Raw genomic sequence first — 15,236 nt, forward strand, 5'->3', positions numbered from 1 at the left:
TATACTTAAAATGGTGCTGGGCAGTAAGATGAAGACTTAATAAATGTTGAATATTAAATTTTACATATATCATATGCATTTCATATAAATACATTGTTCTAAATAAAGTATCAAGTCCTTTGGGGCTAAAAAAAGAATGAACTTTGAGATGGGAGGGTTTTTTTTCTCTTTTTTTATTAGTTACACATGACAGTACAATGATCTTGACATATCATACATTTGAATCAACTGGAGTATAATTTCTCATTTTTCTGAGTATACAGGTTGCAGAATCACATTGGTCATGCAGTCACGTATATTCACATAGCAATAATAGTGTCTATTTTATTCTGCTGCCCTTCCCTTTCCCCCTTATCCTCCCCTTCCCTCCCATCACTTCTCTCTACCCAATCTAATGTGACACACTTCTTTTTTATTTTTTCCCCTCACATCATACATGTATTCTGTATAATGATGAGGGTCTCCTTCCATCTTCCCTGCAATTCCCCTTCTCCCTCCCTTTCTCTCCCACCTCTCTTCCCTATTTAGTGGTAATCTTCTTCTCATGCTCTTCCTCCCTATCCCATTTTGAGTCATCCCCCTTATATCAGAGAAGACATTTGGCATTTGTTTTTTGGGGGGATTGGCTAACTTCACTTAGCATAATCTGCTCTAATGCCATCCATTTCCCTGCAAATGCCATGATCTTGTTATTTTTTAGTGCTGAGTAATATTCCATTGGGTATAAATGCCACATTTTTTTATCCATTCATCTATTGAAGGGCATCTAGGTTGGTTCCACAGTCTAGCTATTGTGAATTGAGCTGCTAAAAACATTGATGTGGCTGTGTCCCTCTAGTATGATCTTTTTAGGTCTTTTGGGTATAGTCCGAGAAGGGGAATAGCTGGGTCAAATGGTGGTTCCATTCCCAGCTTTCTAAGGAATCTCCATACTGCTTTCCAAATTGGCTGCACCAATTTGCAATCCCACCAGCAATGTATGAGTGTACCTTTTTCCCCACATCCTAGCCAACACTTGTTGTTTGACTTCATAATGGCTTCCATTCTTACTGAAGTTAGATGGTATCTTAGAGTAGTTCTAATTTGCATTTCTCTGATTGATAGAGATGGTAAGCATTTTTTCGTGTATTTGTTGATTGATTGTATATCCTCTTCTGAGAAGTGTCTGTTCAGATCCTTGGCCCATTTGTTGATTGGGTTATTTATTTATTTATTTATTGTTGTTTAACTTTTTGAGTTCTTTGTATACTCTAGAGATTAGAGCTCTATTTGATGTGTGAGGGGTAAAAATTTGTTCCCAGGATGTAGGCTCCCTATTCACATCACATATTATTTCTCTTGCTGAGAAGAAAAAACTTTTTAGTTTGAATTTGACCCATTTGTTGATTCTTAGTTTTAACTCTTGTGCTATAGGTGTCTTTTTAAGGAATTTGGGGCCTGATCCCACGTGATGGAAATTAGGGCCAACTTTTTTCTTCTATTAGACACAGAGTTTCTGGTTTGATTCCTAGCTCCTTGATCCATTTTGAGTTAACTTTTGTGCATGGTGAGAGAAAGGGATTCAATTTCATTTTGTTGCATATGGATTTCCAGTTCTCCCAGCACCATTTGTTAAAGATGCTATCCTTTCTCCATTGCATGCTTTTAGCACCTTTGTCTAATATAAGGTAGTTGTAATTTTGTGGGTTGGTCTCTGTGTCCTCTATTCTGTACCATTGGTCTACCAACCTCTTTTGGTGCCAGTACCATGCTGTGTTTGTTACTATTGCTCTGCAGTATAGTTTAAAATCTGGTATCGCGATACCACCTGTTTCACTCTTCCTGCTTAGAACTGCTTTAGCAATTCTGAGTCTCTTATTTTTTCAGATGAATTTCATGATTGCTTTTTCTATTTCTGCAAGGAATGCCATTGGGATTTTGATCGGAATCTCATTGAATATGTAAAGTGCTTTTGGTAATATGGCCATTTTAATAATATTAATTCTGCCTATCCATGAGCAAGGTATATCTTTCCATCTTCTAAAGTCTTCTTCTATTTCTCTCTTTAGGGTTCTGTAGTTTTCATTGTATAGATCTTTCACCTCTTTTGTTAGGTTGATTCCCAAGTGTTTTATTTGAGGATATTGTGAATGGGGTAGTTTTCCTCATTTCCATTTCAGAGGATTTGTAACTGATATACAGGAATGCCTTTGATTTATGGGTATTGATTTTATATCCTGCCACTTTTCTGAATTCATTTACTAGTTCTAGAAGTTTCTTTGTAGAACCTTTTGGGTCTGCTAGTTATAGGATCATGTCATCAGCAAATAGTGCTAATTTAAGTTCTTCTTTTCCTATATTTATGCCTTTAATTTATTTCATCTAATTGCTCTGGCTAGTGTTTGAAGAACTATGTTGAATAGAAGTGGTGAGAGAGGGCATCCCTGTCTTGTTCCAGATTTCAGAGGGAATGCCTTCAATTTTTCCTCTGTTTAGAATGATGCTGGCCTGAGGCTTAGCATAGATAGCTTTTACAATGTTGAGGTAAGTTCCTGTTATCCCTAGTTTTTCTAGTGTTTTGAACATAAGGGATGCTGTATGTTGTTGAATGCTTTTTCTGCGTCTATCAAGATGATCATATGGTTCTTATCTTTAAGTCTATTGATGTGGTAAATTACACTTATTGATTTCTGTATATTGAACCAGCCTTGCACCCTGGGGATGAATCCCACTTGATCATGGTGCATGATCTTTTTGATATGTTTTTGTATCTGATTTGCCAGAATTTTTTTGAGGATTTTTGTACCTATATTCATTAGAGATATTGGTCTGTAATTTTCTTTCTTTGAAGTGTCTTTGTCTGGTTTTGGAATCAGGGTGATATTGGCCTCATAGAATGAATTTGGAGTGCTGCCTCTTTTTCTATTTCCTGAAATAGATTGTAGAGTATTGGTATTAGTTCTTCTTTAAAGGTTTTGTAAAACTCTGCTGTATAACTGTCCGGTCCTGGGCTTTTCTTGGTTGGTAATCTTTTGATGGCTTCTTCTATTTCCTCACTTGATATTGGTCTGTTTAAGTTGTGTATATCTTCCTGACTCAATCTGGGCAGATCATATGACTTAAGAAATTTATCAATGCCTTCACTATCTTCTATTTTATTGGAGTGTAAGGTTTCAAAATAATTTCTAATTATCTTCTGTATTTCTGTAGTGTCTGTTGTGATATTGCATTTTTCATCCCGTATGCTAGTAATTTGAGTTCTCTCTCTTCTTCTCTTCATTAGCATGGCTAAGGGTCTGTCAATCTTATTTATTTTTTCAAAGAACCAACTTTTAGTTTTGTTGATTTTTAATTGTTTCTTTTATTTCAATTTCATTGATTTCAGCTCTGATTTTAATTATTTCTTGCCTTCTATTACACTTGCTGTTGATTTGCTCTTCTTTTTCTAGGGCTTTGAGATGTAGTGGATGTAGTGTGAGATCATTTATTTGTTGGCTTTTTCTTTTTTTGAGGAATGAACTCCAAGCAATGAATTTTCCTCTTAGTACTGCTTTCATAGTGTCCCAGAGATTTCGATATTTTGTGTCTGTGTTCTCATTTACCTCTAAGAATTTTTTTTTTTGAGAGAGAGAGAGAGAGAGAGAGAGAGAGAGAGAGAATTTTTTTAATATTTATTTTTTAGTTTTTTGGCAGACACAACATCTTTGTTTGTATGTGGTGCTGAGGATCGAACCTGGGCCACACGCATGCCAGGCGAGCATGCTACCGCTTGAGCCACATCCCCAGCCTACCTCTAAGAATTTTTTTAATTTCCTCCTTGATGTCTTCTGTGACCCATTGTTACAGAAGTAGCATATTGTTCATTCTCCATGTGATGTAGGAATTTTCCTTCCTTCTTTTATCATTGATTTCCAGTTTCATTCCATTATGATACAATAAGATGCATGGTATTATCTCTACTCCTTTATAATTGCTAAGAGTTGCTCTATGGCATAATATATGGTCGATTTTTGAAAAGGATCCATGTGCTGCTGAGAAAAAAAGTATATCCGCTTGATGATGGTTGATGTATTCTATATATGTCAGTTAAGTCTAGGTTATTGTGTTATTGAGTTCTATAGCTTCTTTATTCAACTTTTGTTTGGAAGATCTGTCCAGTGGTGAGAGAGGTGTGTTAAAGTCATCCATAATTATTGTTCTGTGGTCTATTTGTCTCTTGAACTTGAGAAGGGTTTGTTGATGAACATAGCTGCATCATTGTTTGGGGCATATATATTAATGATTGTTATGTCTTGTTGGTGAATGGTTCCCTTTAGCAGTATATAGTGTCCTTCTTTATCCCTTTTGATTAACTTTGGCTTGAAGTCAATTTTATTTGATATGAGTATGGACACCCCTGCTTGCTTCCGAGGTCCATGTGAGTGGTATGATTTTTCCCAACCTTTCACCTTCAGCCTGTGTATGTCTTTTCTCATCAGATGAGTCTCCTAAAGGCAGCATATTGTTGGATCTGTTTTTTTTAATCCAGTCTACTATCCTATGTCTCTTGACTGGTGAGTTTAAGCCATTAACATTGATATATGGTTTGTACTTCCAGCCATATTTGTTTATTTTTGTTATTTAACTTGATTTGTTTTTCCTCTTCGATTAGTTTTTCCCTTTACTGTGCTACCTCCCACTGTTGATTTTCATTGTTGTTTTTCATCTCCTCTTCATGTAGTGTTTTGCCCAAAATGCTTTGCAGTGCTGGTTTTCTAGCTGCGAATTCTTTTAACTTTTGTTTATCATGGAAGGTTTTTATTTCATTGTCAAACCTGAAGCTTAATTTTGCTGGATACAAGATTCTTGGTTGGAACCCATTATCTTTCAGCGTTTGAAATACATTGTTCCAAGGTCTCCCAGCTTTTAGCATCTGTGTTGAAAAATCAACCATTAACCTAATTGGTTTACCCCTAAATGTAATCTGCCTCCTTTCTCTTGTGGCTTTTAAAATTCTCTCCTTGTTCTGTATGTTGGACATTTTCATTATAATGTGTCTAGATGTGGGTCTCTTGTGGTTTTGTACATTCGGCATCCTGTAGGCTTCTAGGATTTGGATTTCTGTTTCATTCTTCATGCCCGGAAAGTTTTCTAAAATTATTTCATTGAACAGATTGCTCATTCCTTTGGTTTGGACCTCTATACTTTGCTCTATCCCAATGACTCTTAAGTTTGGTTTTTTTATGTTATCCCAAATCTCTTGGATGTTCTGCTCGTGGTTTCTTACTAGCCTTTCTGAGTTGACTAGACTCTTTTCTAGATGATATATTTTGTCTTCATTGTCTGATGTTCTGACTTCTAATTGGTCTACTCTAGTGGTGATACTCTCATTTGAATTTTTAATTTGGTTTATAATTTCCTGGATTTCTGTTTGATTTTTTTTGTATAACCTCTATCTCCCTGTAGAGTTGCTCTTTTGCTTCGTGGATTTGTTTATGTAATTCATTGTCAAAGTGATCTTTCATTGTCTGCATTTGCTGTCTAAGGTCTTCCTTAAGACTCCATAACATCTGAGCATATATATCTTGAAATCTTTATCTGACAATCTCTCTGCTGTGGCTACAAACTCCTGTATTGTTGAGTTGTCCTACATTGTTTGTGTTCCTTTTTTTCCTTGTCTTTTCATGATGCTCATGTTTCTTTCCAGCTCTGTGTGACTGCTGTGTTATTATTTTCTCCTATAAATTTGTTTTGCTTTTGTATAGCTCCGAGATCTCTCCTTTGTGATGGGAGACAATGTCTAGAGATGTTGGGTTCAATTGTAATTTAAAGTAAATTCATTAGTTTCCTAAGAGGCATACAGATTCTGATGGCATATAGAGAACTGAGGTTTGGTTGTAGGACTTTATGTTTAGGGGGAAAGATGTGAGGATCTGGGGGTTAGTATATCTTAGCTACTTTGGAGGAGAGCTCTAATGAAGGGAGACATTAACAGGAGAATAGACTGGAGTATTTGGGGGTAGCTAAGTACTTAGGAGGACTATAAAAAGCCTAGAAACATTCACCTATTTGCATTTAGTAAATTACACATAATAGAAGTAGTAATGCTTGGGAGATTGGGAGGGGAAGAGAAGGAGAAAGAAAAGTACAAGGAAAAGAAGAAGAAAGAAAGAAAGGAAAAAAAGAAAGAGAAAAAATGCACTTTAGAGTTCTGTTTTCTTCTCTTCCAGTAGGTAGCATTGTGCTTTCCAGGCTAAGTCTCTGCCCTCAGGATGTAGGAAGCAATCCATGTGAGGTGGCTCTCCCTCCCCTGCTGGGTGACTCTCCAATCCCGATCACTTTGGGTTGCTCCCAGTCTCTAGCCCCCTGACTTCTCCTGCCCACCAGGCCCCACATACTGGGGCTCCTGTCCACAGCTCTAGCTTCACTCTGGGCATGCACTGCCCTGGCCGCCCTGCCCTCTTGAATAACTGAGCGCTCTGTATTTTTGTTAGTTACCCAGTCATCATGGCTATGGAAAGAGGGAGTTGGACACTGGCAACCTGTTCTGTCTGATTCCCTCTAATAGCCACACCCACTGAGAGCTGGCGAGAAAGGTTTCGGTTTTTGTTGCTGGCGGGAGGGGGAGTTGGAGGTCAGGTGCCTTTTCAGTTTCCCTCAGCTCTGATATTCATGCCCACAGAGAGCTGGCGAGAAAGTTTTTGAGTTATCCCAGCTGGGTGGAGGGGGGGCTGGGGGTCACACACCTGATCTGTCGCCAAACTCTCTGCCATGAGATCCACCCAAAGCTGCTGAAGTCGATTCTCCAAGATGGTGACTGCCCCTTTCCACACCAGGGTGTCTGGTGAGGAGGATGGACGTGGGCCGTTTCTCCACTAAGTCCTCCCTTCAGTTCTCTGTCTGGTACCCTGTGGAGGCGCGGGTGGCAGATCTCCACAGGATCTGAAACTCTGCTTCTCTATGCTGCCAGAACTCCATAGCACTCAATTTCGCCTGCTGCAGCGTGCTGTTGTCCCGCTGGTCCTGAGTTGGGAGTTTTAAGAGAAATAATCTTACAAATTGAATTGAGATACTACTACTAATAGTCTACTCCCAATAGGATAATTTTGATCTTATATATGGCAGAATTGATCGTTCTAGAAACCCATTTCAAGCTAACTTAAGCAATAAAGGGGGGGGGGAGGGTATTGGAAGGACACTTAGGTGTCTCATAGAACCCAAGGAGAAGAAGTGAACTGGGTCTCATAGGACCTGGAAAATCCTCAGGAACTCAGTTTCTCTTTCTAGTCACAATCTTCAGGAAAGGGAAAATGGCTCATGGGTTGAGTAGATAAATCACAGTATGTACAATATACTACAGGTGAATTTTAAGTGATAAGAAATGAATTCTGAATTGTGATTGGACTCTGAGCATCTGAAATGTGAAAAATGGGTATTCACAGGGAGGGAATCATGGAGGGAATATGTTGCCATAGTGTAAGATGGGTCTTTTTCAAATAGAAATGGAGGCTCTGGAAGACGGTGGCAGGTCAAAGGTTGTGAGAGATTGGGGTCCGTGGGGGAGCATAGGAGAGTTTCTCATTGTGAGGAGGAAGGAAAGAGGGTTTTGTGGTGAACGGTGTGAACTTCACAAGAGGGTCACTAACAGATGGCTGCTGGGGGAGCAGGAAGGGTTGTGACCACTTATGTTCCCAGGATTCTTGAGTATTGGGAGATATGGGCATGAACAGAGAGGCATCAGAGAAAAACTAGACTTTACAGTAGAAGTTTCCAAATCTTGGCTGCACTTAGCCAACTTACCAGGTGACTGACATGGTACATGCCCTCCAGAAAGCCTGGCATGCTCACAGCATGCCAAATGCAGATAACAAGGAGGGTAATTTATGAAAACCTCAGCACTTTGAACTCCACAAGTTGAAAGTTTGTGTTTATCAAGAATAGTCATGTAAGCTTTCAAAACTCTTTACATCAGTTAAATTGGTTATTGTTATTATGCAACTTATAGAGGAAATAATGGTGGAATAGCAGTATAAACTTACAGGTATTCTTTTTATTAAAGTCAAATTGAATACTTTATGACCATATAAACAGCAACCATTAAAAAAATCGCTGTCAAATTATGGACTAGCAGTAGGCAAGATAACTGTTAAAAGGTTTGGGGAAAACTGCAAAAGGTCTAGACAGATGCTGCCTTTGGTGTTTTTCCCCACAACAACCTCTAGGTTTTAGCTCCATTTTAAATAAATGTAAACACACCTGGATGTGGTTTATGTAGGGAAGAACTAAGGGAGCTTGTTATGGACCCATATTCAAAGAAAATACTTTGGCCCTATAGAAAAGAATTCATGAATGACTCTACATTTAGGATGTCAGAGTTAAAACAAATATTTAAGGTACATCTGAATACTTTCAGATTCCCACTTCCGTTACCTATTTTGAATGACTATTTCAATATGCAGAAATGGAGCATTTATGCAAAAAGGTATAGATTCAAGGAGTTTTGCTCACTATAGGGCAGGATGTTCGGGGAATAGTAAGCCCAGATGAGCAGGATTGCTCAGGGCTGGGAGAGTAGGCATGGACATGCAAAGATGGAATAGTTGAGATGTGTACCCGGGCAGCACTTGCCAGGGTGAGAATGAGGAGGGCCAAATCCTGGGACCCAGGCTGGGAAAGGATTAGTTCTGAAGGGAGCATACCCATGGGGCACATTAAGGGTGCTCAGCCTGTGGTGAAGGCTTCAAATAAACCCTGTTTCAGGATAACCCAATGGAAACTTCATGATTAAACCTGAAGGGGAATTCCAAACTCCCCCTCTTGGCTCCTGAATCTGGACAACAAACATATCTATTTCACCTGGGCAACACTACCTGTATTCCACCTCAACACAAAGCTCTGCATCTTTGCCAAGATGGCTTACTCACTTTCCACTGAAAAATACTCCCACACTTCAAGATATTCTCTCTCTCTCTTCTGTACGATCCATTGCTTTCTCATTGATTTTTCACATCACAATTAGGTTGGGGGTGATTTTAGTATTTAGCTGTTATCTTCTGCATGGCTGGGCGTTAGGGAATGCTTGCAAAGTGAATGAAGGTAACATTGTACCTTCTAAGAAAGCTGGAAGAAACCCTGGGTGCAGAAACCATAGTGAACCAGATACCTGCGTCTGAGTGAGAGAGGTGAGAGGAGGAGCCCTTTCAACCCACACACAATAGGGGCTTTCCTCTGGGTGTGGTGCCTTGGGAGCTGGGTCTCAGATCCTCTTAAGTGCTAATTTTCTTCCAGGTTCCTGTCCTGGTTCAGGCAAGATGGGCAAGTATGTGATCCGCGTCGCCACCAGGGACTCGCTCTTGGCGGGCTCCACCAACCTGGTGCAGCTGTGGCTAGTTGGCGAGCACGGGGAGGCGGACCTGGGGAAGCTGTTATAGCCATTGCGGGAAAAGGTGAGTGCAGAGTCTGGGAGCCAGGGTGAGGAGGAGCAGTCCGCACCTTCTGGAGCCTCTAGGCCAGAAGCTGCGGGGGAATGAGATGGTGCAGGATTGGGTGCCTGATAGAAAAAAAGGAAAGTGAGAAGAGAGAAAATCGAGTAGTATCTCTCTGCTTGGGTGGAAGGAGTAGGGAAGATGCGACTAGAGGCTGGAGCCCCGCAGAGCTAGCTGTTCCTCCTCACAGCTGCCTGCTTCAGGTCTCTCCCTGGGTGTCCCCGGAGGGACAAACAGAGCCAAGTTTCTTCGAAAGCATCCAGACTCCACTGTCCTCGCTAAGGACCTCATACCTGCCTCTGCGGAATGTTCTGTTCCACAGAAAACGGAGTTGGAGATCGATGTCCCCTTTTACCTGGGGCGCCTCCTGCTGGTGAAGCTGCACAAGCACAAAAGCCTGTTGAATTTTGACTGGTTCTGCAAGGGGATCACGGTGCAGGGCCTGGGGAACCAAGGAGAGGTTCTTTTCCCTTGCTACAGCTGGATCCAGGACGACAGGATTCTCTGCCTACCCGAAGGCACGGGTGAGGGCTCTGGGTAAAGGGTGTGACTCCTTCAGGAAGCGGGGGTCGGGATAGGGGATGCTATGATATAAAAGGGAAAGAGGAGAAAGATGCAGAGGTAAGAAATGCAAGAATGGGATTCAGGAAGAGAACTGATGGAAAGGCCCTGCTGTGGGGCTGAGTGTGAGAGGGGGTTCCAGGGAGGACGCCTGTCTTTTGTTTCCCCCTTACCCAGCCCGGTCCGTGAGTGATGACCCCCAGAACCTGTTTAAGAAATATAGGGAACAGGAGCTGGAGGACAGAAGGAAGGCTTATCGGTGAGTCCCAGAAAGCTTCTGATCCCTACTACCTCTTGCTTCACCTACTCCTGACTCTATGTTCTTCCTCCAGGTGGGGCTCCTGGAAGGATGGGTTAATCCTGCCTGTAGCAGGGAAGACGCAGAGGGACCTTCCCAGAAATGAACGATTTCTAGAGGATAAGGATTTGGATTTCACCCTCTCTCTAACAAAAGAGTGAGTGCCAGGTCTGGGTGGTGGCCCACACCTGTAATCCAATTACTCCAAAGACTGAGGCAGGAGAATCATAACTTTGAGGCCAGCCTCAGAAACTGAGCAAGACCCTGTCTCAAAAAAATAAAAAAGGTTTGGGATGTAGCTCAGTGGTAAAGCACCATGAATTCAATCCCCTGGTATCTCAAAAGAAAGTGCTGGATTGAGGTTAGGCACTTTCTTCCCAGGCTGTAAGGTGAGATTTTTCTTACTCTTCTTGCATGTCATTCTTTACAAAGGTTGAAGAACTTGGCCATTAAGGGGATATTGGATCTTGCAAATTGTGTACATAGACTGGAAGATTACAAAAAAATATTCCCACGTGGAAAGACTGCCCTGGCGGGTCAGTTACCACAACCTGCTAAAACCTGTATATATATTTCCAGCTCAGGGATCTGACAAAAGAGCGGTGATAGAGGGTAGAAAACTGATGTCAGTGCAATGAGGAGCACACAACATGTCCCAAACTGATGTCCTCAGTGCGGGTCTATGATTCCTGGAAGGATGATGACCTCTTTGGATACCAGTTCCTCAATGGTGCAAACCCTATGCTCCTGAGGCGTTCTACGAGTCTCCCAGCCAGGCTGGTGCTGCCTCCAGGAATGGAAGAGTTACGAACTCAACTGAACAAAGAGCTCCAAGTACTGTGCTTTTCACCACCCCAGCCATCCCCCTACCATTTTGCCTCCCATTCCTGCCATCTCTTCCTCCCCTTATCTCTTTCATGTTCACCTCCATTATCTCTTTCATGTACACTTAGAATTTCTCAACTTTGACACGATTAACATTATAAGCCAGATAATTCTTTGCTGTAGAGGACTGTCCTGTGCATTTTTGGATTCTAGTAGAAACCCTTGACTTTTACCTTCTAGAAGCCAGAAGCATCATCTGCCCTGATAGTTATGACAACTGAAAGCATCCCTAGACATTGTCAAATGTTCTTAGGGGAGGGGGGCATCACCCCTGCTTGAGAACCATGATCTGTATAATCTCCTCCTGTGTCTCCTTTTCTTTCCTCTCTTCCATCTCCACCTTCCTGGTTTCCTACTTCATTAGATGGACCTGAGCCTCAGTCTCAGGCAGGAGCTTGATCTAAAGAGAAACAGCAAAAAGACTGACCAAAGCCTTGAAGAACTAGACTTACATTTTAAAAGAGGGGATAAAGGAAATATTTTGTGCCACATTTGACTAAAGCCAGCAAGCAGGAAGACAATGGTTGAGAGTGTGGCACATGGTGGAGAGTCAATTCAGGGGATTTGGAGTCTGGTGGAAGACACTGGTCATGAAAACTTTCATTCGGGCCTTTGGTTCTGGGGAAAGTGATTGGTGCTTAAAGCAAAAGCCTGGATGGATAGAGGAAGGATCCACCTTGGGAAATGAGAGAAGGGCAGGTTCAGGATGACTCCAACCCCTTTCTGTGTCCTTGACATTGACCCTACAGGCTGGATCTCTGCTTGAAGCTGATTATACCCTGCTAGATGGGGTCAAGCCTAACATCATCATTTTTAAGCAACAATATGTGGCAGCCCCTTTGGTTATGCTGAAGCTACAACCTGATGGAAGACTCTTACCCATGGTTATCCAGGTAAGAGGACCCAGGTGTCTTTCTCCTAGACATTGATCCATTTAGAATTGATCCATTTAGGGACTTAGATACATAGTTCTTAGCTCCCATTCTCCCTCCTTCTCTAGCTCCAGCCACCTCGACATGGATGCCCCCCACCTCTGCTCTTCCTGCCTTTGGATCCTCCCATGGCCTGGCTCCTAGCCAAGACATGGGTCCGTAGCTCTGATTTCCAGCTGCACCAGTTACAGTCACATCTGTTAAGGGGACATCTGATGGCTGAGGTTATTTCTGTGGCCACAATGAGGAGCCTGCCCAGTCTGCATCCTATCTACAAGGTATTTCAGCATCTGTGTCATTCTGCATTTGATCGTTGTTCGTAATTCACAATCCTAGCCTTTGAGGCCCAGGGTTTAACCTTGTAGCATGTTATATTAGAAGCAATCTTAGTTTATACGCGCAAGCGCGCGCACACACACACACACAGTCTGCTATGGAAATACCCAGGACACACACTTGCTATAAGGTGGGGAAGGTAAGAATAGGTTTTACAAAGGAGTTTACATTTGGACTGAGGAGGTTGTCAAGGGTAGAAAGGGATGGGGATATTCAAGTCTGATCTGTAAAGGAGAGGAATGAAAGGAACATGGGTTGTGAATGATTGGAGTGTTGTGTAATAGAACAAGTAAGTGAGAAAAAATAAGCAAGGAAGCCATGTTACTTTATGGGGAGAAGAAGCAAGGGCTCTGTTTTGACCCTGCAAGGTTTCCAATCCCGGTATCCATCCATTTGAAAATGTCAGGAGGGCAATGGATATGTGAGCCTGGAATTCCTGGAAAAAATTGAAGATATACATTTTAGGGTTATTAGGAAACCAAAGTCTCTAAATCCATCATACTAGGGAAGATTCTCTGTGGTTTGTAGCCACAGCAGAACATTTCACCCAGGATATAATTCTAGGTTACTTCAACCTTTAGAAACTCAGAGGAAAAAGTAGAGTGAGAAAAGTAGCAAGAGAAGGGTCAGCCACTGAGGTGGGGGGAAACAAAAAAGAAAAGTGTGTAACTCATGGCCGTCAGAGGACAGGGTTTCAACAGGGAGGTAGGATTATATGTTTCCGATGCTATTGAGAGGTCCACATGGTTAAAGAGAAGGCATATCTGGGTGTGTCAACATGGTTAATCACTGAAAAATGCTATTCAGGGAAGCAGAGATACAAGAAACCTGATTGGTGTGGGCTGAGTGGAAACTGTGAGGTGAGAAAGTAGAGACATCACATGACTCTCCAGAAGATATGGACACTGGGAGCTCTATTTGATTGCGTTCCATGTCTTTTCTCTACCATTAGCTCCTGATCCCCCACTTTCGCTATACCATGGAGATCAACATCCTGGCCCGGAACAATCTTGTCTCTGAATATGGAATTTTTGATCTGGTATGGAAAGGGATGGATGAAGAGGGAGGAGGGTTCGATGTTGGAAGGATCCCAAGGTTTGTATCCCTCTTTCATTGTTCCCCCATAATCTGCTTTCTCTACCAAAGGCCTCTCCCTAATCTGAATCATACCTGAAGAGTCTTTTGGTCCTAAATCTCCCTCGCTTTTTCACCTGGTTTGGCTAATGCTAGGTTTGTCCTCAGGTGGTGAGTACAGGTAGTGGAGGCCATGTGGACATTCTCCAGAGAGCCACAGCTTGTTTGACTTATCGTTCCTTCTGCCCTCCTGATGACCTGGCTGACCGTGGGCTCCTGGATGTGAAATCTTCTCTCTATGGCCAAGATGCCCTCAGGCTGTGGGAAATCATCAGTAGGTGAGGGTGATATAGAGAGTGATAGAACGAGGGGGACCACAGGTACAGAAGGTCCTATGTTGGCTGGCTGAGTCACAACAACCTTTTCCATGGGGAACAGGTATGTGCATGGGATGGTGGGACTCTTCTATAAGAGTGATAAAGCCGTGAAGCAAGATTCAGAGCTGCAGGCCTGGTGCAGGGAGATCACTGAAACTGGACTGCAGGGTGCCCAGGACCGGGGGTAAGGTCTGGATCCTCCCCAGTAACCTGTGTCAACACCCACCCACCTGTCAACTTTCCCTGCCTCACAACATCATAAGACACCCTTCCTTGAGGACCCTGAGAATTCCCTGGACTTTTCCACAGTATCCAGAAACCTTAATGATCACTCCTGATTTTCCCAGTTCCTTTCCTTTATCATCCTCTCATATACTCTTTTACTCCTTATGCACAAAGAACTTTCTCCAGAATCAGATACATGACTTCGCTTAGATATTTTTTCCTTACTTGTTTCTACTCTTTCCCCCATAGCTCTAAGGTTTATCCCAAGTATATCCTATTTGAGTTCACATTTTATGTGAATCATAGAATTCAGAGTCCAGGTCCATAGGAAATTCTTTAATGTATCTCCAAATATCTTTCCCTCATGTCCAAATATCTGCCTCATGTCCTGGTCTCAAATCCTCTCATTCTCATTTCACCCAGGTTCCCCCTCTCCTTGGAGTCCCTGGATCAACTCTGCCACATTGTTACTATGTGTATCTTCACATGCACTGGTCAGCATGCTTCGGCCCACCTGGGACAGGTAATCTGTGTGATCATCCCCCACGGACTCCTGGGATTAGAATATGAGGGGAGTTAAATGCCTGGGCCATTAACCTGGGTTTCTGAGTGGCTTTTCTACCTGTAGCTAGACTGGTACTCCTGGATCCCTAATGGCCCATGCACCATGAGGAAGCCTCCACCCATCTCCAAGGCTGTGACAGAGAAGGATATAGTAGACTCACTGCCTGATCTCCACCAGGCCCGTATGCAGAAGACATTCATCAAGTTCCTTGGCAGACGTCAGCCAGTCATGGTTAGAAACAGATGCCTGGGTTCTGGGGGAGGTGATAGCTAGAGGGAGGGGCAGTAGTCTTGGCTGAGAGGCCCAAGGAACTGAGCCATCTTGTTCCCCTCTCTCTCCCCAGGTGGCCCTGGGGCAGCATAAGGAGAAATATTTCTCAGGCCCTGGGCCCCAGGCTGTCCTGCAGCAATTCCAGGAGGAACTGGCTGTCATGGACAGGGAGATTAAGGTCCGGAATGCAGGCTTGGACCTTCCCTATGAATACCTTCAACCTAACATGGTGGAAAACAGTGTGACCATCTGAGAGGTCTTGCCCACCTC

The 15,236-nt window shown here is 42.6% G+C and overlaps 1 protein-coding gene across 1 annotated transcript; it reads left to right on the plus strand.

The window, feature by feature from the left end:
• Positions 1–9,269: 9,269 nt before the first annotated feature.
• On the plus strand, positions 9,270–15,219 carry LOC114084454 (polyunsaturated fatty acid (12S)/(13S)-lipoxygenase, epidermal-type-like). The gene is given in 14 exon segments (XM_071603483.1): positions 9,270–9,404; positions 9,766–9,967; positions 10,182–10,263; positions 10,337–10,459; positions 10,735–10,838; positions 10,976–11,136; positions 11,937–12,080; positions 12,188–12,397; positions 13,408–13,494; positions 13,698–13,867; positions 13,968–14,090; positions 14,555–14,654; positions 14,760–14,927; positions 15,040–15,219. Coding segments are annotated over 14 exon segments (1,989 nt in total).
• The last annotated feature ends 17 nt before the right edge of the window (positions 15,220–15,236 follow it).

The sequence above is a fragment of the Marmota flaviventris genome, chromosome 17 (genome assembly GCF_047511675.1).
Source record: "Marmota flaviventris isolate mMarFla1 chromosome 17, mMarFla1.hap1, whole genome shotgun sequence".
NCBI lineage: Eukaryota > Metazoa > Chordata > Mammalia > Rodentia > Sciuridae > Marmota > Marmota flaviventris.